This window comes from Pecten maximus, chromosome 6, assembly GCF_902652985.1.
Source record: "Pecten maximus chromosome 6, xPecMax1.1, whole genome shotgun sequence".
Classification (NCBI taxonomy): domain Eukaryota; kingdom Metazoa; phylum Mollusca; class Bivalvia; order Pectinida; family Pectinidae; genus Pecten; species Pecten maximus.
Window position 1 is genome coordinate 11,910,665 of NC_047020.1, and position 26,418 is coordinate 11,937,082.

General features: G+C 36.9%; 1 protein-coding gene across 9 annotated transcripts in view; it reads left to right on the top strand.

The window, feature by feature from the left end:
* Positions 1 to 26,281, top strand: part of LOC117328971 (probable phospholipid-transporting ATPase IA) — a 120,455-nt gene extending 94,174 nt beyond the window's left edge. For 5 of the 9 annotated variants that reach the window (XM_033886617.1, XM_033886615.1, XM_033886613.1 and 2 more), the window contains 6 exons: positions 130 to 231; positions 2,276 to 2,355; positions 4,406 to 4,426; positions 10,187 to 10,195; positions 19,715 to 19,758; positions 20,207 to 26,281. In XM_033886617.1, the coding sequence (XP_033742508.1) occupies positions 130 to 231; positions 2,276 to 2,355; positions 4,406 to 4,426; positions 10,187 to 10,195; positions 19,715 to 19,758; positions 20,207 to 20,260 (310 nt within the window). In that variant the 3' untranslated portion in view covers positions 20,261 to 26,281. Of the gene's footprint in view, positions 1 to 129; positions 232 to 2,275; positions 2,356 to 3,707; positions 3,979 to 4,405; positions 4,427 to 5,116; positions 5,174 to 10,186; positions 10,196 to 19,714; positions 19,759 to 20,206 lie in introns of those variants that run through there. The other 4 variants (XR_004533085.1, XM_033886616.1, XM_033886619.1 and 1 more) reach the window with 4 other exon arrangements.
* The last annotated feature ends 137 nt before the right edge of the window (positions 26,282 to 26,418 follow it).

Here is a 26,418-nt window from a genome sequence, read left to right on the forward strand (position 1 = left end):
GTTTTTATTTTGAGTAAAGGAAATGACTAACACTAGTTCTATTTAGACTAATTGTACATACAACAGTGTTGATATAAAGTCAATATTGAAGTTGATAAACATGATGATCCAATGTTCATGATTTTCCAGGATTAAACGAACCATGTGTAAGACATTAAAAGAAGAGGTCCAGGAAAAAGAGAAATTACATGAGGATCCTACCCCTGTTGTTCTAAAGTTAACGAAGAAAAGGTATGTCTGAAAATTAAAAAATAATTGTATGACTTCATTTATAAAATCATAAAATTTATGAAGAAAATGTATGTTTTTTCTCATATAGATAATAAGATCAATTAGGAAAAAAATGTTTATTTATTAAATCATAAAATTCATTAAGAAAATATATGTTTTCTTCATGTAAATCATAAAATCAATTAAGAAAAGATATGTCTCATTTATGAAATCATAAAATTAACCAAGAAACTATTAGGGCATAAAAATAATAATTTGAAGATGTGTCTTGAATAATCATAGAATTATACACAAAAAGATCATAATTTATAATGGAGAAAAATCGAAGTTACAAAGTAATAAAATAGAAATTGAAAATACATACAGTAGACCGGACTGCATTGGGACTGTATAATTTGGTCAGTTTGTACAGTTTCTGATGTAGGAAGTCTGCTTTCATATCATTACAAGTACAATATAGTTGTAATATAGTTGTGTTATACATTTGTATATGTAATTAATGTATACTCACAAATCATTAAAGTACATTTATTTGTTCATGTGAAAGTGTTTATTTATAATGCAGCATAGTTAAAAAAAAAAATGAAGATTTAAAATTTGACATGGCTATTACATTTGCCATCACATCAATATATTGTCAACAGGGATAACATTGACAATTAACGGTTTTGATTTACGACATTTGCTTGAAAAGGTCTTTGACCATTAAATCTGTATTATCATCTTAATGATTGAGTCTGACATCCTTTTTAATTAATCCAAATAAGGTAATATACCTGTGATATTCATTTTTGGTTTCATTGATAAGGATAAGTCATGTCAGCCATACATCTCTATAGTCCAGATCATTTTATTTTCATTTTCCATTCTGACATTTGACTCCTCATCTGTGTCCATACCAAGATAAACTGATTGAACACTGGCATGAAGAGTTATTTCCCATTCAGAAGAAACACTCTCAATTTTGATTTAATTTTCTATACCAGCAGTAATGGAGTTATCAATAATGTGAGCAAGATGTCATCATCCTCTGTTTTCTCATCCAGGTATTCCGCGATATTTCGAGAGGAAGTCTCTCTTGCTATTTAAGCAGTTTATTGTAACTGATATAACTACGTTCATTGTAAACATTATGTTTTAATTAACAAGGTAGCATTCTTTATTATACCTGAAAGGAGTTCAGGTGTTTGAATTATTTGACTGGTTAAGACAAAGATCTGGATTGTACAGAGTCTGGTTAAGACAAAGATCTGGATTGTACAGAGTCTGGTTAAGACAAAGATCTGGATTGTACAGAGTCTGGTTTAGACAAAGATCCGGATTGTACAGAGTCTGGTTTAGACAAAGATCTGGATTGTACAGAGTCTGGTTTAGACAAAGATCTGGATTGTACAGAGTCTGGTTTAGACAAAAATCCGGATTGTACAGAGTCTGGTTTAGACAAAAATCCGGATTGTACAGAGTCTGGTTTAGACAAAGATCCGGATTGTACAGAGTCTGGTTTAGACAAAGATCTGGATTGTACAGAGTCTGGTTTAGACAAAGATCCGGATTGTACAGAGTCTGGTTTAGACAAAGATCCGGATTGTACAGAGTCTGGTTTAGACAAAGTCCACTGTACAATTGCATTCTATGTGTATCTCAGTAAAACCTACTTGTCATAATTTACGGCTCCCTATAAAGCTAAGACCTCAATTGCTATTAATTTAATAGTTTGATAATCAAAAATAGGTATATCATGCTGTTTATTGATCTTGGAGATAAAATGTATCAAACTGCCTTCTTTTGAGAACTTTAATCCGTGTAGCAAGAAATTTTGTGATGTCAAATTAAAGATACACTGTACACTGAATATAGTGATGTTGGACTAGACATCATTTAGTCATGCGTGTTGTTCTTGAAGATCTTCATACGTCAAAACCAATGGCAATTTTATGAGAAATATGATCTGTTGACATTCTTTCTTGTTTGTTTGATAAGGTTCTGTAGTGACAATACAGATTGAAATATCATAAAATAACTGTCCAGCCATGTTTTTATGCAGACTGACAGAGACAGCCCGACTCCTCCGGAATGTCTTTACTCGTTCATCAGGCAGAATGCCGACAGCTGTGGACCAACCTCGTAAGTCTTTCTCTGTTACACTGATATTATGTTGATTTCAGTGAGTTGTACTATCACATGTGTTATGTAACATCTATAATTTATAACTTTATCGGTAATGTCGTCATTAATATGTGTATCGGCAGCACTGACTTACTTAGCACAGCTGATCATTTTCTATTTTTTGTTGTGATATAATTGTTTAGTTATTCTACATTTATTTTTATTTGTCTGTTATGTAATGTTGTGAAATATATGTTAGGGTAATAGCAATGTGTATATCAACAATTTTATATCGTGGTACATGGCAATATGATTTCAAATATCATGATACGTAGTGATAAAACTTTCAAATATCGCTATACATAGTTATACGACTTCTAAATATCATGATACATGGTGATAAGACTTCCAAATATCGTGATACTTAGACGACTTTCAAATGTTTTATGATGCGTAGGGATACAACCTCCAAATATCATGTTATGTAGCGATACGACTTTCAAATATCATGTTATGTAGCGATACGACTTTCAAATATCACGTTATGTAGTGATACAACTTTCAAATATCGCGTTATGTAGTGATACGACTTCCAAATGTCACGTTATGTAGTGATACGACTTCTTAATCGACATCCAAATATCCTGATCTACTATACAGTAATGTTGAGTCAGAACCCTACCTACTATACTTACAGATTACATAACAGTTATTTAGTGTATAGCTTACAGTAATTATCATAACAGTATAACAGTTATTTAGTGTATAGCTTTCAGTAATTATCATAAACAGTATAACAGCTGATAATACTCGTCAATATTTAACTTGCTTATCATAAACTCTAACTCCACTATAATATCTATAAGCTTGTATATTATATATTTGGTTTTATTACAGCTAATGTGCATAGTCAAGATGGTTATGTTCTAACTAAAAACTAATGTATGGCACAGCACATATAAGCTGGATTTACAATTTTAGTTCAGCTAATTATAGAATGATGTTTAAAATGAGGGCATTGATAATTAATGTACTTGATGTACAGATTAATAAAGATAAACATTTTTAATCAGAGATAGAAAATGTTCATTAAAGTAAGCTTATTATTTCAATACAAGAAATATGTACTGATCTGTTCTTTTAAACAAACTTAATGCAAAAAAAAATAGATTTGCAAAAAAAGTTGTTTTTTGATTTTATAGTTTTTGTATGGGTACAATAATTATAACATATCCGTGAAATGTGCTACACGTACGTCTGTTGTGTGATCCTCAACCACTGTGTGTTCTGATGTTGATTTTTTACATGTCTTTTTCTTTTTTACTCTCTCTGTGTTGCTGTCAAACCCTATATGTATGTATGTGGAATAGAACTCGTCCATCTAAGGGACCAGGGCTTGGATGAAAACAATACAAGTTGTGCTTGATGAATTATTTTTAAAAACAAGAAACATTAAGCAATTATGTACATGTTTATGATTTGAGGAGTAATACAATTGCTATGCAGCAGTCTGTGGCATCAAATCAAGATATGTCTTCCAGCGGACGAGCAATATTGTTATATGTGTATCACCGACAGAAACATTTTTAGTGAATATCTGTATCTCATTGAGAAGAGTGTAAATAAAGTTTCCCACATGTTTATAGTATTGCTATTTTCTGTGTACAGTCATGGAGCTGAAACTATGACCAACACTAATACATTTTATTTGGTTTCAAAACTCTTTTTTTTCCATGTTTGAAGATTTGATTATTTTGATTTGAAAACTTCCGTCATGAAGCACAACTGTTTACTTTTATATCCACACTTTATTTACTTCACTTTATCAGTTTAATTGTCACCATGGAAACTTACAAAGATCATCAAACTTTGCTACTTCTGTCTATTTTGGTTGATGTTAGTTATATTTCAGTTTAATGGAGGCAAATGTTATGATTCATTACCCCTGACAAGAAATCTCTTGGTTTATGATGATAAATTGGGTCCGAGACAACATATTGAGTTTCCATGGTGATTTTCTTTCTTTTTAAACTTTTTTGTTTAACTTCATCCTTTGGTTTTGCGACAGCTCCCTCACCCACGCCATCACGTAAGTCATTCCCATAATCCTTTGCTGCTCTTGCCTTGCTTTAAAGCTGACCTATTTGTTATCTATGATATGTGTAACCAGGTTACCGTTATTACCTACGTTAGAGAGCTTGATGATATGTAAATCATATGTAAATCATGTGATATGTAAAAGACATGTTAATGATATGTAAATATGTGTACATTAGATTAATTGATTGGTTTAGTTGTTAGAGAAAGGTGGAAAGCATGAGGTGACAATTCAGGTGGCATTCATGGGTACATGGTTATAGGCCATCGACAGATGAAGTCGTTTAGGGCCTGTTTAATAAGATATACATACTGTTTCAGTTATTTTATCCCTGACAGGGTTAAAGTGATAGTCTGCAGCTATATAAAAAGTCTAGAAATGTTAAGATATTGCTTAACCTATCACAGGGATTTCATTGTCATTCCGTATACCAGTATTATCATTTAAGGGACCGCTCTCTATTCTTTGTTTCATTGAGTTTGAACCAATAAACATATTTTTATGTTATTATTCCAATGAATTAGAAGGACAAATGAAACAAACAAAGGGAGGAGTTACAATTATGAAAGTGTTTGAGAAAAAAAGGAAGCATCTTACTGTTTATTTATGATAATTTTAAAAGCTAGATGAATTTTAGAATTTTAAGAAATCAAAAAATGATAGGCCTTAATTTCTTTCCAGCAAGCAACACATCAGCTATTAGTATGATAAGTGTGTAGGATGGGACAAACTGACCAGGTAGACCAAATATAGAATATTACATATATGGTATGGTAATTAACTGAGGATGCCAATTATATCAGCTTTTAACAGTTTGGAAAAGGAATGTGAATTTAAACTAGAAAGGTTAGATTTTTAAAGAAATTTTAAATAGAAATTAACATAATTTCTATACAATAAGCAGCTTAACTGTTAATGTTTCTAGTTCTTAAAACTAACGTTAGAATATTTACAATACAAAGCCTCTCACTGTTTAGAACTACCCCCCGGTAATAGGCAAACAGTTTGTATGTCAGGTGATTTATTGATTTACTTGATATTAATGGTGTAAGTGAGTTAAGGATTTTAGTTCAAACAACTAAACACCAGCAGGATATTTATATGTAAATAGTTAATGCATGAGGTATATGGGTTTTTTTCTATTTCAGCTAATGTATTTCTTTATAATAAATTAAAAACTGCAAAGTTCTAATAAGTAACAGATCTTAAGGAAATTAAAATTGATTTGTTAAAACACAATCCAAAATTGAATATGAAATAGATAACATTTCCACTTGTTCAATGGTAATAGTTTGTTTATTTCATCTCCCAGCTAGTTGTTTGCCTCTAGGATCACACATTAATGTCCCTGTACTTGCCTCCAGGATCATACAGTAATGTCCCAGTACTCACCTCCAGGATCACACATTAATATCCCTGTGCTCACCTCAAAGATCACACATTAATGTCCCTGTACTCGCCTCCAGGATCACACATTAATATCCCTGTACTCGCCTCAAAGATCACACATTAATATCCCTGTACTCACCTCAAAGATCACACATTAATGTCCCAGTACTCACCTCCAGGATCACACATTAATATCCCTGTGCTCACCTCAAAGATCACACATTAATGTCCCTGTACTCGCCTCCAGGGTCACACATTAATATCCCTGTGCTCACCTCAAAGATCACACATTAATGTCCCTGTACTCACCTCCAGGATCACACATTAATATCCCTGTGCTCACCTCAAAGATCACACATTAATATCCCTGTACTCGCCTCCAGGGTCACACATTAATATCCCTGTGCTCACCTCAAAGATCACACATTAATGTCCAAGTACTCACCTCCAGGATCACACATTAATGTCCCTGTACTCACCTCAAAGATCACACATTAATGTCCCTGTACTCACCTCCAGGATCATACATTAATATCCCTGTACTCACCTCCAGGATCATACATTAATATCCCTGTACTCACCTCAAAGATCACACATTAATGTCCCTGTACTCGCCTCCAGGATCACACATTAATGTCCCTGTACTCGCCTCCAGTATCACACATCAATATCCCTGTGCTCACCTCCAGGATCATACATTAATGTCCCTGTACTCACCTCAAAGATCATACATTAATGTCCCTGTACTCACCTCCAGGATCACACATTAATGTCCCTGTACTCACCTCAAAGATCACACATTAATGTCCCTGTACTCACCTCCAGGATCATACATTAATATCCCTGTACTCACCTCCAGGATCATACATTAATGTCCCTGTACTCACCTCAAAGATCACACATTAATGTCCCTGTACTCACCTCCAGGATCACACATTAATGTCCCTGTACTCACCTCCAGGATTACACATTAATATCCCTGTACTCAACTCCAGGATCATACATTAATGTCCCTGTACTCACCTCCAGGATCACACATTAATGTCCCTGCACTCACCTCAAAGATCACACATTAATGTCCCTGTACTCACCTCCAGGATCACACATTAATGTCCCAGGACTTGCCTCTAGGATTACACATTAATGTCCCAGTACTCACCTCTAAGATCACACATTAATATCCCTGTACTTGCCTCCAGGATCACACATTAATGTCGCTGTACTCACCTCCAGGATCACACATTAATGTCCCCGTACTCACCTCCAGGATCACACATTAATGTCCCTGTACTCACCACCAGGATCATACATTAATATCCCTGTACTCACTTCCAGGATCACACATTAATGTCCCTGTACTCACCTCCAGGATCACACATTAATATCCCTGTACTCACATCCAGGATCACACATTCATGTCCCAGTACTCACCTCCAGGATCACAAATTAATATCACTGTACTCACCTCCAGGATCACACATTAATGTCCCTGTACTCACCTCCAGGATCACACATTGATGTCCCCGTACTCACCTCCAGGATCACACATTAATGTCCCTGTACTCACCTCCAGGATCACACATTAATGTCCCTGTACTTGCCTCCAGGATCATACAGTAATGTCCCAGTACTTGCCTCTAGGATCACACATTAATGTCCCAGTACTCACCTCTAGGATCACACATTAATATCCCTGTACTCACCTCAAAGATCACACATTAATGTCCCTGTACTCACCGTCAGGATCACACATTAATGTCCCTGTACTCACCTCCAGGATCACACATTAATGTCCCTGTACTCACCTCCAGGATCACACATTAATGTCCCTGTACTCACCTCAAAGATCACACATTAATGTCCCTGTACTCACCTCCAGGATCACACATTAATGTCCCTGTACTCACCTCAAAGATCACACATTAATGTCCCTGTACTCACCTCCAGGATCATACATTAATGTCCCTGTACTCACCACCAGGATCATACAGTAATGTCCCTGTACTCACCTCCAGGATCACACATTAATGTCCCTGTATGCACCTCAAAGATCACACATTAATGTCCCTGTACTCACCTCCAGGATTACACATTAATGTCCCCTTACTCACCTCCAGGATCACACATTAATGTCCCTGTACTCACCTCCAGGATCATACATTAATGTCCCTGTACTCACCTCCAGAATCACACATTAATGTCCCTGTACTCACCTCCAGGATCACATTTTAATGTCCCTGTACTCACCTCCAGGATCATACAATATTATCGTAATTGTTGTGTGAAGTTTTTAGGGATGTCATCAGTTTAATGGATTTTTCATTATGATTTAACAATATGATAGGCTAGTTGTTGATTTTTTGCCAATGGAATAGAGTATTACAGAATTACTTGTGATGTACAATGAATGTTTTTTAGAACTTAGATGAGCCTCACCAGTCACCATCGTAATATAAGTTTCTTAAGCAGGAAATAGTAGAAAAAACAAGTACCATATAACACATCATTGTTGTAGCTGGTTGTTCAAAGTTTGGTGTGTGTGTCTATTGTGTATAGGTAACTATTTTGCTCAGTTTTGTCATAATTATCTCATAATTTCCTGTTGGAACAGTTATTTGCATTTGAGTAACTCAGGTGAGTAAGATCACGGTCTATACAGACATATGTACTCATGTTTTTTTTGTTTTTGTTTTTGTTTTTTTGCATTTCACCAGGAAACAGTGAAGCCTTGAAAGGATTTTTTTGTGTACATTGTATTTATACATGTGACACTGTGGCGTTTTGTTCTGGGTTTAGCCAGAATGTACATCTCCTGTATTACACAAAATTCTTGAATGTATTCATATATTTATAAAACACAATAGACTACACATTAATCTTTGAACAACTTAATGAAAGTTACAGCAGGAGAGATGCTCTGTCCCTATACCATGTGTACAGATTCCTTTGTATTTGTCTTTGCCAATACATGTATGTGGAAATAATGTCAGAGTCATCTTTTTTAGTAAAGCTTGCTCTATCAGTTCTATAAAAACTAGCCTTGTAAAAATGTTAATCTTGACCTGATTCAGTGGATACATAATGAATCTACTGACTGATGTTTCTGGTTCACTGACTGGTGTTTCTGGTTCACTGACTGATGTTTCTGGTTCACTGACTGATGTTTCTGATTCACTGACTGATGTTTCTGGTTCACTGACTGATGTTTCTGGTTCACTGACTGGTGTTTCTGGTTCATTAACTGACGTTTCTGGTTCACTGACTGATGTTTCTGGTTCACAAACTGAGGTTTCTGCTTCACTGACTGATGTTTCTGGTTCACTGACTGATGTTTCTGGTTCACTAACTGACGTTTCTGGTTCACTGACTGATGTTTCTGATTCACTGACTGATGTTTCTGGTTCACTGACCGATGTTTCTGGTTTGATAACCATTGTTTCTGGTTCACTGACTGATGTTTCTGGTTCACTGATCAATGTCTCTGGTTTGATGACCATTGTTTCTGGTTCACTGACTGATGTTTCTGGTTTGTTGGCAGTTGTTTCTGGTTTACTGACCAATGTTTCTGGTTTGATGACCATTGTTTCTGGTTCACTGACTAGTCTTTCTGCTTTGATGACCATTGTTTATGGTTCACTGACCAATGTTTCTGGTTTGATGGCCGTTGTTTCTGGTTTACTGACCAATGTTTCTGGTTTGATGACCATTGTTTCTGGTTCACTGACTGATGTTTCTGGTTCACTGACTGATGTTTCTGGTTCACTGACCAATGTCTCTGGTTTTATTACCATTGTTTCTGGTTCACTGACTGATGTTTCTGGTTCACTGACCAATGTTTCTGGTTCACTGACTAGTCTTTCTGGTTTGATGACCATTGTTTATGGTTCACTGACCAATGTTTCTGGTTTGATGGCCGTTGTTTCTGGTTTGATGACCATTGTTTCTGGTTCACTGACTGATGTTTCTGGTTCACTGACCAATGTTTCTGGTTCACTGACTAGTCTTTCTGGTTTGATGACCATTGTTTCTGGTTCACCGACTGATGTTTCTGGTTTGATGGCCATTGTTTCTGGTTTACTGACCAATATTTTTGGTTCTATTTTGTATCTGGTTCAGTGAGCGATGTTTCTGGTTCTATGACTTATGTTTCTTAGTTTAGATTGTATCAGATAATTATACTGAAGTGACCAATAGAGTGCACTCACCAATAATTTAAAATGATATGTGGCATTAATAAATATATGCACTGTATAGCCACTATGAAGATATGTATTTTACAATTAAGTGATGACTTTTACTATAAAGTGACTATTTTGGAAATGTCATCTTAATACTAACAATAGTGTTTCAATTTTTATACAGCATTTCAAGGTGAGAAATACTTAAGCTCAAAATGTGGTATATGAACTGATAATTGCACCTTTTTTGGTCAGATATCTTCAGCATGGTGACTCCAAAAAAACTTTATCTACTTATATCAAATGGACACTTCTCAATTAATTTCAATGAATTACTTGAGAGTGAAGATGACAAATTTACATCAATGTACATGTGTAGGCTGATCTTAAACTGACACAGCTGTGACTGATGTCCACTACTGAGCATTCAGTCAGTATAACATGGTAATGAATGTCCATTACTATGATGGTACCCCAATCCTACACTGGGTCTACTGTATACTGTGTAATTTGTTAGACTTCGTGGTACCCCAATTGTACACTGTGGGTCTACTGTATACTGTGTAATTTGTTAGACTTCGTGGTACCCCAATCCTACACTGGGTCTACTGTATACTGTGTAATTTGTTAGACTTCGTGGTACCCCAATCCTACACCGTGGGTCTACTGTATACTGTGTAATTTGTTAGACTTCGTGGCACTGTGGGTCTACTGTATACTATGTAATTTGTTAGACTTCGTGGTACCCCAATCCTACACTGGGTCTACTGTATACTATGTAATTTGTTAGACTTCGTGGTACCCCAATTGTACACTGTGGGTCTACTGTATACTGTGTAATTTGTTAGACTTCGTGGTACCCCAATCCTACACTGGGTCTACTGTATACTATGTAATTTGTTAGACTTCGTGGTACCCCAATCCTACACTGGGTCTACTGTATACTATGTAATTTGTTAGACTCTGTAGTACCCCAATCCTACACTGTAGGTCTACTGTATACTATGTAATTTGTTAGACTTCGTGGTACCCCAATCCTACACTGTGGGTCTACTATATACTGTGTAATTTGTTAGACTTCGTGGTACCCCAATCCTACACTGGGTCTACTGTATACTGTGTAATTTGTTAGACTCCGTGGTACCTCAATCCTACACTGTCATTTTACTGTATACTGTGTAATTTGTTAGACTTCGTGGTACCCCAATCCTACACTGGGTCTACTGTATACTATGTAATTTGTTAGACTCCGTGGTACCCCAATCCTACACTTGGTCTACTGTATACTATGTAATTTGTTAGACTTCGTGGTACCCCAATCCTACACTGGGTCTACTGTATACTATGTAATTTGTTAGACTTCGTGGTACCCCAATCCTACACTGGGTCTACTGTATGCTATGTAATTTGTTAGACTTCGTGGTACCCCAATCCTACACTGTGGGTCTACTGTATACTGTGTAATTTGTTAGACTTCGTGGTACCCCAATCCTACACTGGGTCTACTGTATACTATGTAATTTGTTAGACTCCGTGGTACCCCAATCCTACACTGGGTCTACTGTATACTATGTAATTTGTTAGACCTCGTGGTACCCCAATCCTACACTGTGGGTCTACTGTATACTATGTAATTTGTTAGACTTCGTGGTACCCCAATCCTACACCGTGGGTCTACTGTATACTATGTAATTTGTTAGACTTCGTGGTACCCCAATCCTACACTGTGGGTCTACTGTATACTATGTAATTTGTTAGACTTCGTGGTACCCCAATCCTACACCGTGGGTCTACTGTATACTATGTAATTTGTTAGACTTCGTGGTACCCCAATCCTACACTGTGGGTCTACTGTATACTATGTAATTTGTTAGACTTCGTGGTACCCCAATCCTACACTGGGTCTACTGTATACTATGTAATTTGTTAGACTTCGTGGTACCCCAATCCTACACTGTGGGTCTACTGTATACTATGTAATTTGTTAGACTTCGTGGTACCCCAATCCTACACTGGGTCTACTGTATACTATGTAATTTATTAGACTTCGTGGTACCCCAATCCTACACCGTGGGTCTACTGTATACTATGTAATTTGTTAGACTTCGTGGTACCCCAATCCTACACTGTGGGTCCGCTGTATACTATGTAATTTGTTAGACTTCGTGGTACCCCAATCCTACACTGGGTCTACTGTATACTATGTAATTTGTTAGACTTCGTGGTACCCCAATCCTACACTGTGGGTCTACTGTATACTATGTAATTTGTTAGACTTCGTGGTACCCCAATCCTACACCGTGGGTCTACTGTATACTATGTAATTTGTTAGACTTCCTGGTACCCCAATCCTACACTGTGGGTCTACTGTATACTATGTAATTTGTTAGACTCCGTGGTACCCCAATCCTACACTGTGGGTCTACTGTATACTATGTAATTTGTTAGACTTCGTGGTACCCCAATCCTACACTGGGTCTACTGTATACTATGTAATTTGTTAGACTTCGTGGTACCCCAATCCTACACTGTGGGTCTACTGTATACTATGTAATTTGTTAGACTTCGTGGTACCCCAATCCTACACCGTGGGTCTACTGTATACTATGTAATTTGTTAGACTTCGTGGTACCCCAATCCTACACCGTGGGTCTACTGTATACTATGTAATTTGTTAAGACTTCGTGGTACCCCAATCCTACACTGTGGGTCTACTGTATACTATGTAATTTGTTAAGACTTCGTGGCACCCCAATCCTACACTGTGTCTACTGTATACTATGTAATTTGTTAGACTTCGTGGTACCTCAATCCTACACTGTGGGTCTACTGTATACTATGTAATTTGTTAGACTTCGTGGTACCCCAATCCTACACTGGGTCTACTGTATACTATGTAATTTGTTAGACTTCGTGGTACCCCAATCCTACACCGTGGGTCTACTGTATACTATGTAATTTGTTAGACTTCGTGGTACCCCAATCCTACACCGTGGGTCTACTGTATACTATGTAATTTGTTAGACTTCGTGGTACCCCAATCCTACACTGTGGGTCTACTGTATACTATGTAATTTGTTAGACTCCGTGGTACCCCAATCCTACACCGTGGGTCTACTGTATACTATGTAATTTGTTAGACTTCGTGGTACCCCAATCCTACACTGGGTCTACTGTATACTGTGTAATTTGTTAGACTTCGTGGTACCCCAATCCTACACCATGGGTCTACTGTATACTATGTAATTTGTTAGACTTCGTGGTACCCCAATCCTACACTGTGTCTACTGTATACTATGTAATTTGTTAGACTTCGTGGTACCCCAATCCTACACCATGGGTCTACTGTATACTATGTAATTTGTTAGACTTCGTGGTACCCCAATCCTACACTGTCAGTCTACTGTATACTATGTAATTTGTTAGACTTCGTGGTACCCCAATCCTACACTGTGGGTCTACTGTATACTATGTAATTTGTTAGACTCCGTGGTACCCCAATCCTACACTGGGTCTACTGTATACTATGTAATTTGTTAGACTTCGTGGTACCCCAATCCTACACTGGGTCTACTGTATACTATGTAATTTGTTAGACTTCGTGGTACCCCAATCCTACACTGGGTCTACTGTATACTATGTAATTTGTTAGACTTCGTGGTACCCCAATCCTACACTGTGGGTCTACTGTATACTGTGTAATTTGTTAGACTTCGTGGTACCCCAATCCTACACTGGGTCTACTGTATACTATGTAATTTGTTAGACTTCGTGGTACCCCAATCCTACACTGTGGGTCTACTGTATACTATGTAATTTGTTAGACTTCGTGGTACCCCAATCCTACACTTGGTCTACTGTATACTATGTAATTTGTTAGACTTCGTGGTACCCCAATCCTACACTGTGGGTCTACTGTATACTATGTAATTTGTTAGACTTCGTGGTACCCCAATCCTACACTGGGTCTACTGTATACTATGTAATTTATTAGACTTCGTGGTACCCCAATCCTACACCGTGGGTCTACTGTATACTATGTAATTTGTTAGACTTCGTGGTACCCCAATCCTACACTGTGGGTCCGCTGTATACTATGTAATTTGTTAGACTTCGTGGTACCCCAATCCTACACTGGGTCTACTGTATACTATGTAATTTGTTAGACTTCGTGGTACCCCAATCCTACACTGTGGGTCTACTGTATACTATGTAATTTGTTAGACTTCGTGGTACCCCAATCCTACACCGTGGGTCTACTGTATACTATGTAATTTGTTAGACTTCCTGGTACCCCAATCCTACACTGGGTCTACTGTATACTATGTAATTTGTTAGACTCCGTGGTACCCCAATCCTACACCGTGGGTCTACTGTATACTTTGTAATTTGTTAGACTTCGTGGTACCCCAATCCTACACTGTCAGTCTACTGTATACTATGTAATTTGTTAGACTCCGTGGTACCCCAATCCTACACTGTGGGTCTACTGTATACTATGTAATTTGTTAGACTTCGTGGTACCCCAATCCTACACTGGGTCTACTGTATACTATGTAATTTGTTAGACTTCGTGGTACCCCAATCCTACACTGGGTCTACTGTATACTATGTAATTTGTTAGACTTCGTGGTACCCCAATCCTACACTGTGGGTCTACTGTATACTATGTAATTTGTTAGACTTCGTGGTACCCCAATCCTACACCGTGGGTCTACTGTATACTATGTAATTTGTTAGACTTCGTGGTACCCCAATCCTACACCGTGGGTCTACTGTATACTATGTAATTTGTTAAGACTTCGTGGTACCCCAATCCTACACTGTGGGTCTACTGTATACTATGTAATTTGTTAAGACTTCGTGGCACCCCAATCCTACACTGTGTCTACTGTATACTATGTAATTTGTTAGACTTCGTGGTACCTCAATCCTACACTGTGGGTCTACTGTATACTATGTAATTTGTTAGACTTCGTGGTACCCCAATCCTACACTGGGTCTACTGTATACTATGTAATTTGTTAGACTTCGTGGTACCCCAATCCTACACCGTGGGTCTACTGTATACTATGTAATTTGTTAGACTTCGTGGTACCCCAATCCTACACCGTGGGTCTACTGTATACTATGTAATTTGTTAGACTTCGTGGTACCCCAATCCTACACTGTGGGTCTACTGTATACTATGTAATTTGTTAGACTCCGTGGTACCCCAATCCTACACCGTGGGTCTACTGTATACTATGTAATTTGTTAGACTTCGTGGTACCCCAATCCTACACTGGGTCTACTGTATACTATGTAATTTGTTAGACTTTGTGGTACCCCAATCCTACATTGTGGGTCTACTGTATGCTATATAATTTGTTAGACTTCGTGGTACCCCAATCCTACACTGGGTCTACTGTATACTGTGTAATTTGTTAGACTTCGTGGTACCCCAATCCTACACTGTGTCTACTGTATACTATGTAATTTGTTAGACTTCGAGGTACCCCAATCCTACACTGTGGGTCTACTGTATACTATGTAATTTGTTAGACTCCGTGGTACCCCAATCCTACACTGGGTCTACTGTATACTGTGTAATTTGTTAGACTTCGTGGTACCCCAATCCTACACTGGGTCTACTGTATACTGTGTAATTTGTTAGACTTCGTGGTACCCCAATCCTACACTGTGGGTCTACTGTATACTATGTAATTTGTTAGACTTCGTGGTACCCCAATCCTACACTGGGTCTACTGTATACTATGTAATTTGTTAGACTTCGTGGTACCCCAATCCTACACTGTGGGTCTACTGTATACTATGTAATTTGTTAGACTTCGTGGTACCCCAATCCTACACCGTGGGTCTACTGTATACTATGTAATTTGTTAGACTTCCTGGTACCCCAATCCTACACTGGGTCTACTGTATACTATGTAATTTGTTAGACTCCGTGGTACCCCAATCCTACACCGTGGGTCTACTGTATACTTTGTAATTTGTTAGACTTCGTGGTACCCCAATCCTACACTGTAGGTCTACTGTATACTATGTAATTTGTTAGACTCCGTAGTACCCCAATCCTACACTGTGGGTCTACTGTATACTATGTAATTTGTTAGACTTCGTGGTACCCCAATCCTACACTGGGTCTACTGTATACTATGTAATTTGTTAGACTTCGTGGTACCCCAATCCTACACTGGGTCTACTGTATACTATGTAATTTGTTAGACTTCGTGGTACCCCAATCCTACACTGTGGGTCTACTGTATACTATGTAATTTGTTAGACTTCGTGGTACCCCAATCCTACACCGTGGGTCTACTGTATACTATGTAATTTGTTAGACTTCGTGGTACCCCAATCCTACACCGTGGGTCTACTGTATACTATGTAATTTGTTAAGACTTCGTGGTACCCCAATCCTACACTGTGGGTCTACTGTATACTATGTAATTTGTTAAGACTTCGTGGTACCCCAATCCTACACTGGGTCTACTGTATACTATGTAATTTGTTAGACTTCGTGGTACCCCAATCCTACACTGGGTCTACTGTATACTGTGTAATTTGTTAGACTTTGTGGTACCCCAATCCTACATTGTGGGTCTACTGTATGCTATATAATTTGTTAGACTTCGTGGTACCCCAATCCTACACTGTGTCTACTGTATACTATGTAATTTGTTAGACTTCGAGGTACCCCAATCCTACACTGTGGGTCTACTGTATACTATGTAATTTGTTAGACTTCGTGGTACCCCAATCCTACACTGTGGGTCTACTGTATACTATGTAATTTGTTAGACTTCGTGGTACCCCAATCCTACACCGTGGGTCTACTGTATACTATGTAATTTGTTAGACTTCGTGGTACCCCAATCCTACACTGGGTCTACTGTATACTATGTAATTTGTTAGACTTCGTGGTACCCCAATCCTACACTGTGGGTCTACTGTATACTATGTAATTTGTTAGACTTCGTGGTACCCCAATCCTACACTGGGTCTACTGTATACTATGTAATTTGTTAGACTTCGTGGTACCCCAATCCTACACTGTGGGTCTACTGTATACTATGTAATTTGTTAGACACCGTGGTACCCCAATCCTACACCGTGGGTCTACTGTATACTATGTAATTTGTTAGACTTCGTGGTACCCCAATCCTACACTGTGGGTCCGCTGTATACTATGTAATTTGTTAGACTTCGTGGTACCCCAATCCTACACTGGGTCTACTGTATACTATGTAATTTGTTAGACTTCGTGGTACCCCAATCCTACACTGGGTCTATTGTATACTGTGTAATTTGTTAGACTTCGTGGTACCCCAATCCTACACCGTGGGTCTACTGTATACTATGTAATTTGTTAGACTTCCTGGTACCCCAATCTTACACTGGGTCTACTGTATACTATGTAATTTGTTAGACTCCGTGGTACCCCAATCCTACACTGTCAGTCTACTGTATACTATGTAATTTGTTAGACTTCGTGGTACCCCAATCCTACACTGTGGGTCTACTGTATACTATGTAATTTGTTAGACTTCGTGGTACCCCAATCCTACACTGGGTCTACTGTATACTATGTAATTTGTTAGACTTCGTGGTACCCCAATCCTACACTGTGGGTCTACTGTATACTATGTAATTTGTTAGACTTCGTGGTACCCCAATCCTACACTGTCAGTCTACTGTATACTATGTAATTTGTTAGACTTCGTGGTACCCCAATCCTACACTGTGGGTCTACTGTATACTATGTAATTTGTTAGACTTCGTGGTACCCCAATCCTGCACTGGGTCTACTGTATACTGTGTAATTTGTTAGACTTCGTGGTACCCCAATCCTACACTGTGGGTCTACTGTATACTGTGTAATTTGTTAGACTTCGTGGTACCCCAATCCTACACTGTGGGTCTACTGTATACTATGTAATTTGTTAGACTTCGTGGTACCCCAATCCTACACTGTGGGGCTACTGTATACTATGTAATTTGTTAGACTTCGTGTTACCCCAATCCTACACTGGGTCTACTGTATACTATGTAATTTGTTAGACTTTGTGGTACCCCAATTCTACACCGGGTCTACTGTATACTGTGTAATTTGTTAGACTTCGTGGTACCCCAATCCTGCACTGGGTCTACTGTATACTGTGTAATTTGTTAGACTTCGTGGTACCCCAATCCTACACTGTGGGTCTACTGTATACTGTGTAATTTGTTAGACTTCATGGTACCCCAATCCTACACTGTCAGTCTACTGTATACTATGTAATTTGTTAGACTCCGTGGTACCCCAATCCTACACTGTGGGTCTACTGTATACTGTGTAATTTGTTAGACTTCGTGGTACCCCAATCCTACACTGTGGGCCTACTGTATACTATGTAATTTGTTAGACTTCGTGGTACCCCAATCCTACACTGTGGGTCTACTGTATACTGTGTAATTTGTTAGACTTTGTGGTACTCCAATTCTACACCGGGTCTACTGTATACTATGTAATTTGTTAGACTTCGTGGTACCCCAATCCTACACTGTGGGTCTACTGTATACTATGTAATTTGTTAGACTTCGTGGTACCCCAATTCTACACTGTGGGTCTACTGTATACTATGTGATTTGTTACAATGGTTTTAGATAAAGACCCTAAAACACAGTAATTTATTAGGACTAAATGGTAATCAAATGACCCAAGGTCATTTAAAGGTAGGTCACAGTAAGTTCCCTGGTACACTACTGTACCTATAGCTGTACATCAGACACTCAATTATGTCCATGTTCTGTTACACCAATTTGCCTACCCAGCTGTACAAACAGGTACTGGCATCTGCATGTACATGCATATTCTTATCTTGAAGGGTAATGACTGGCTATGGACAGTTTGTTGTTGTTGTTTTTGATACTATATTTCAATATACAACTTGTATTACACAGTTTGGTATGTGTTCTATGTTAGGTAATTTGGTGATGGTTATTGAGATCTTGATCTCTTTAAGAGGGAAGATTAAGATCTGTATTCAGAAATCAGAAGGTTATTGGTGGGCATTCGGGATAATTGCCATGGTGATATGAAATATTATGTTTTTCTTTTAAAATAATGTTCTGCATTGTGAATATACCAACAGATCTTTATCAGTAATTAGCATGTACATGCTTGAATTTCATCTTAGGGCTGATATACTACAAACTGATCATTAAACTAAAATACATATTTATGAGATGTGGAACATCAGCAGATTGGCAGATTTTGCACGAGAAGTTCCTGCTGTACTTCGTAGGTGAATGCATAGTAATTAACACCTGCATCCCATATTAACCCTCTTCAAGATGGCAATGAAATCAAGGGACATAACTCTAATCATGGTTTAGATGGAAAGTTTGATAACATGTTATCACTTCACTGTTTATTTTTCACACACATATTTTTCATTTAATTTTGTTAAACGATAACATCATGTATTATGCTTAATAAAAAAATCTTAATTTCATTTTAATCATTCTCAGACACAATATGTTGTTTCTGTTTATACCTGTTTAAGTTTAGTCATTCTGTCTGCTGTTATTTATAGTTTTTTTTTTAGTTTTTTTTAGCAAACTCAGTTTGAAAAGAAATGAGCAGTTATTGCTTTTATTTGAATGTTTTTATTATATCAAAATGTATATTTACGTAACATTAAAATTTCAATTTGTGTGATTTCAGATGGCTATGCTTTCTCACAAGAAGAACATGGTGTCCTGACTCAGGTAAGTGAATGACACACCAGCGAACTGTCCAGCAGTGGTCTTGGTCTCAGAAAACAACTTGTCTTGAGAGTGTTCTTTGTATTCCACATATTTCCCCGATTTGAAATACTCCTCCACAACTGGGAGTTTAGAAAATCCCTGGCAGACATTATTATTAATGGTAGAGATACTACTGCAATCATAAATTCCACTTTGAACAATAAGTACATTTCCAAACGTTCTTTCTTTGGAAGTTGATGAAAACATTTTGTAATAACATGACAAGTAATTGTGATCTGTGAAAGGTTCAAGGAACAAATAAAACAGAAAAAGTCTTAAATATATTCATTCTTACCCCTACTATGTCTTTTAAAACACTTTAAGACTGTAAAAACGACAGTATAATTTTGTCATAAACATTGGATAAAGGTAATTTAGAAATATTAACATTGATGTTTATACTTTTCAGGCGGAGCTCATCCGAGTCTATGACAGTAATAAGGAGAAGCCTGAGGGATTATAACATGATATTATTATTGTGTCTCTGCTGTGTTGTGTGATGTCTGTGTTATAAGAATCAGTCGTCATACCAGCGCATTGGTCAACTATCAAACTGGCCGGATTAGTCAACTATCAAACTGTCCGAATTAGTCAACTATCAAACTGTTCGGATTAGTCAACTATCAAACTGTTCGGATTAGTCAACTATCAAACTGTCCGGATTAGTCAACTATCAAACTGTCCGGATTAGTCAACTATCAAACTGTCCGGATTAGTCAACTATCAAACTGTCGGAATCGGTCAAATTGTAGAGATTGGTCAACTGTTGTCATCAAATATTCGGAAATTGTGAACAATCAAACTGTAATCAGACATCATTCAGTCAGGATTATCTGACATCATATGGTCCGGATTATCTGACAACATACGGTCAGGATTATCTGACATCATACTGTCATACCATCAGGATTATCTGACAACATAATGTAAGGATTATCTGACATCATATGGTCCGGATTATCTGACAACATACGGTCAGGATTATCTGACATCATTCTGTCATACCATCAGGATTATCTGACAACATACTGTCAGGATTATCTGACATCATACTGTCAGGATTATCTGACATCATACTGTCATACCATCAGGATTATCTGACAACATACTGTCAGGATTATCTGACAACATACGGTCAGGATTATCTGACATCATACTGTCAGACCAGCAGGATTATCTGACAACATACGGTCAGGATTATCTGACATCATACTGTCAGGATTATCTGACATCATACTGTCATACCATCAGGATTATCTGACAACATACTGTCAGGATTATCTGACAACATACTGTCATACCATCAGGATTATCTGACAACATACTGTCAGGATTATCTGACAACATACGGTCAGGATTATCTGACATCATACTGTCAGACCATCAGGATTATCTGACATCATACTGTCAGACTATCAGGATTATCTGACATCATACTGGCATACCATCAGGATTATCTGACAACATAATGTCAGGATTATCTGACATCATACTGTCATACCATCAGGATTATCTGACATCATACTGTCTGTATTATCTGACATCATACTGTCTGTATTATCTGACATCATACTGTCTGTATTATCTGACATATGGTCAGGGTTATCTGACATCATACTGTTGGGATTATCTGTCTTGTGTGGTGGGGATGATTTCACCATCATACGGTGGGGATTGTCTTGCTATCATACTGTTGGGATTATCCCGCCATCATAGTTTATATTATCTCACCATCATTCAGTAAGGATTATCTTGCCATTATATGGTTGGGATTATCTCAACAACCATTGGTTGGGATTGTTTCACTTTGATACAGTGGGGATTATCTTGTTCTCATACAGTAAGGATTATCTCACCATCATACTGTGGGGATTATCTCACCATCATACGGTGGGGATTATCTTGTTCTCATACAGTAAGGATTATCTCGCCATCATACAGTAAGGATTATCTCGCCATCATACAGTAAGGATTATCTCGCCATCATACAGTAAGGATTACCCGCCATCATACTGTGGGGATTATCTCACCATCATACGGTGGGGATTATCCCGCCAGCATACTGTGGGGATTATCTCACCATCATACTGTGGGGATTATCCCGCCAGCATACTGTGGGGATTATCTCACCATCATACGGTGGGGATTATCCCGCCAGCATACTGTGGGGATTATCTCACCATCATACTGTGGGGATTATCTCACCATCATACTGTGGGGATTATCTCACCATCATACTGTGGGGATTATCTCACTATCATACGGTGGGGATTATCTCACCATCATACTGTGGGGATTATCTCACCATCATACTGTGGGGATTATCTCACCATCATACGGTGGGGATTATCCCGCCATCATACTGTGGGGATTATCTCACCATCATACTGTGGGGATTATCCCGCCAGCATACAGTAAGGATTATCTCACCATCATACAGTGGGGATTATTTGGCCATCATTATTCAGGGTGAATTATACATCCCACCTGTTTGTTAATTTTTATTGAGAAGAGAGAGTAAGGAGTACTATACAGATCTGTATTGTGTTGTTGTTGTGTTGTCATGACTACCTACATATAAACAGAATGACTGATGAGTAATTGAATGTGGTCTGGAAGTTTAAATTCCATTAGCATCATAGTATTATTAGAAGAATGCCATTTTTACTATTAATTCCAGTGTTTTGTTTTACTTGTTATGTCAGAATGTGTTGGTTTGTCCTCTATTGAATGTCTGTCTGTGAAGCAATCATATTCATGTATCCTGTGTGTATAATTGTATACATGTACTTAGAACATGGATATCTAGTTTTAATATTATAATTATAGCCTTAGTGAGGGCAACATCAGGACTATCATCTATCTAAAACAATTCCTTAGAACATTCTACATAATTATCTTTCTGTTTTAGCTGTGTCACAGTTTCAGTGTATGAATACATGTGATCATATGCACCATTGAACCCTTTGAGCATAATATTTGAACAGCTGGTCATATTGTTTTGAATAAATGCTTTAATTAATTTGAAATTGGTCATATTAATGCCTTAATTCACTTTATTTACTGGGCAGTATGTTGAATTGTGTGAATGATGTTGAATTTCTCTGTGGAGACATACAATAGTGGTTAGAATATATACACAATGATATGTGTATAGGTCAGGGTTTGCATAGCATTGAGAACCAGCTGGTAAAGAATGCTTGACTCAGGAGATGAAATTGATCAGTACAATGTTTTTGAACAGATTTTATTATTCATAAAGCAGGTTTTGACCCGACATATGAAAATTTATTTTATAATTTTGCAGAAATAATCTAAAGATAAGTATTGATTTTAAAGCTTTTTTTTTCTTGGTACAGTATTTTTTCTTGGTTCAGTATTTCTTTTTAGTACAGTATTGTGTTTTTTTTAGTTAAAAATAAAACAACAAAATGACAAGTGATGATCTCTAAGCCACATACAGTGCATTATTCACATGGAGTATTTGCCAAATTTATGCTCATCAAAAAGATATAATGGTCATTGAGATGAAATTATTTTTGAATCACACATGAAATGTTGTAAAGTTGGTTTTGATTTGTGTCATCACTATTCAATGTTTACTGGGAGAATGACAGCGAGGGAAATGATATGGATTGTCTCCCCTGATTTGTAGGAGTAGATGTATATATGAAGCATGAATGTGATAGCAGTACAGTTAATCTTAGAATTATTTGTACATGGTTATATTCTGTGGACAAAGTAAATGTGTGCTTGTTTGTAACATCAGGGACGTATTATGTTCCATGGTAACTTTTACTCACCTTCTCCATAAGTATCAGTTTTAGGTATGAAGAGGTCATTGTTAGATTCAAGTACTTTTTTCTTTGTATACATGTATGGTGGTGTTCATTTTTTCAAATTCAGAATGATATGGTATGAAATATATATAATAATACATGTACGTAATTATTGTTGTCTCAATTTCCTCCATTATCTAATCAAACTTTTTTTTTTTATTTCATTTCTATTTAAATCAAAGTATAATGCTGAGATTATTCTATTCAATTGTAAATATTTCTATAACCTTTACACAAGTCCTGATTACACCGTAGATCATTCTAGGTCACGGTAGTACGTACACTACCATATTGTCACAGACACATTAGACCTTATAATACTCTTACAATCATTCTAGGTGTCGATGTTCATACATACTATACCTCCACATAACAGAAGCTACTTTTTATAGAGAAAATTATAGGTTGGTCTTGGACATTGTGTTATCAGTTATTTTTGTTTATTCCAAATTTGTCTCTCGTGCATCATCCACCAATAAATAAACAATTAAAATTTTCAACTTTTTCTCCCAATAACAATCTCCCAGGGGCCTGAGAAAGTGGATGAAATTAACTGAAATTTCAAATTCTTCTTTTCAATACCCAGATAAGGTAGGATGAAATACTCTGCATAGATAAAAGGGTCTTGAGGTACTCTAAATTGTGAATTTCATGAATTTTTGGTCACACAGTCCCTGGGGAATCACATCCCTAAGCGTATTTGAGAATTATTTGTTTTTAGAAATAATACAAGGTTGGTTAAAATTATGAGATGGGATGGCAGTTTGATGGAAATATTGGCCCTGACTGATCCCCTGGGGCTGATTGGTGGGCAAGAAAGTGTCAAATTGACTAAAATATTTCGGAACTCAGGTGACTGTGGGCTTCTTGTCTTCTTCAATCGATGTTTTTCCTAAAACATTTTTTTTACCCAGTATTAATTTAGAGTATTTAGTTTTGAGAAGATTAGACTCTATATACATACAGATTGTAACAAGAACTGTTGGGGTTTCTTAATCTCTTATGTGATAAGGTGAATGGCGCTTTATATAAAAACTGAATATTTTATGACAGAAAATGGTTTTCTAACTGTGATAGATAAATTACATTGATTGATGTTTCTTCTCTAGCCAATTTGTCAAGTGCCATGCCCTTCTATTACTTGTTACCATAGTATCCAAAGTTGCTGAGGAAGATTCAGTTCAAAGCCGCTAGCCGAAGCTAAATTATATTTTGTACTTTCATGTGCTTTGCAATTTCATAACCATGAAGTATTCAACGGTTGTTTCAGCTATTAACATAAAGTGCTTGTCTTAAATGCTTTCCTGAAGATCATTATGAAGAAATATTCATTTTGATTCTTAATGATTAAAGATTTTGGTCTATAAACTGCCTATGTTCCACTTACATTTCTAAATTGGCAGCCTAGCCTATAAGTTACAGAAAGGAAAAACAGATCTTGTGTAAGTGTAGTACGAGGGTGGTACACAGTATGCTCGTGTTTGTGGTGACTTACACCATGTTACTGGAGTTTCCATTGGTACCTGAAGGAACATATACCCCCTATATCTAATTGTCTATTCTGTATTATGATTTATTCAGTATTGTTTTATGTTGATCCCAGATTGTGGTAATCACAGTACCAATCATATATCTATAACTATTGTATACCTGGTAATTCAATCAAATATCTACTGGGGGATAGATATGCGGCATATTGTCTCTATGTCTCATAGTTGAGAAAATTATCTGATCTTGTAAATTATTATTAATCATCATAATTTATTAATATTTCACAGACTATTTTTCATACGCTAATATTATCATTGTACACACTGATGACTTCATTAACCAAATAGGCTATTCTTTGTAGAAAAAGTGGTATTTATTGTCTTCATGTTCAAACTTTACAAGAAGTCTTTTTTTATTAAAAAAACTTTTTGTCAATTACTAGTATATAGATGAATAAGTTGACCCTGAGGCCAATATCAGAGATGTAACCGTATAATTATTGGTAACCAGTAAAATGGGTTACCTGTTTAAGGGGTTACCAATATACCGGTAATTAGTTATCTGTAAATAGCCTGGGTTAATTGTTACCTGTGTACATATATTAGGTTACTGGTATAACAAGCTTACAGACTGTTAAGGGTTACCTGTATAATGTGTCACCTTTATCACAAGTTACCTGCATGATTAGTCACCTATGTAATGGTTACCTGTATATACCAGTAATTAGGTTCCTGTGTTATGGTTACCTGTATATACCAGTAATGAGGTTCCTGTGTTATGGTTACCTGTATATACCAGTAACGAGGTTCCTGTGTTATGGTTACCTGTATATACCAGTAATTAGGTTCCTGTGTTATGGTTACCTGTATATACCAGTAACGAGGTTCCTGTGTTATGGGTTACCTGTATACTAAGTAGCATGTAAACAGATGGTTATACACTTTGATACAGCAAAGGAGACGTTATGTAAGTAAGTTTTATATTGCTTCACAGCAAGTTGTTTTATTCATTTTAGTTCCACAGATGTAAACATGGTTTATTAAATAATATGTCCAGTCCCTAAAACAAAATATAATTATAGTTTTTGTAAACTGACATGTTTTGTGTTGATGCATTTACATAGAATCAGAAATAAATCTTCTTTTCTTTTTCAAGTTGACTTTTACCTTTTTATTTCCCAGTGTAAGTGAAGATACACAGAAAAAAAACAATCTTTAAATTCTCATGAATACTGATTGCTTTTTCTCTCCAAGACTACAGCACTGTACCAAATGAAATGACCATCAGTTCC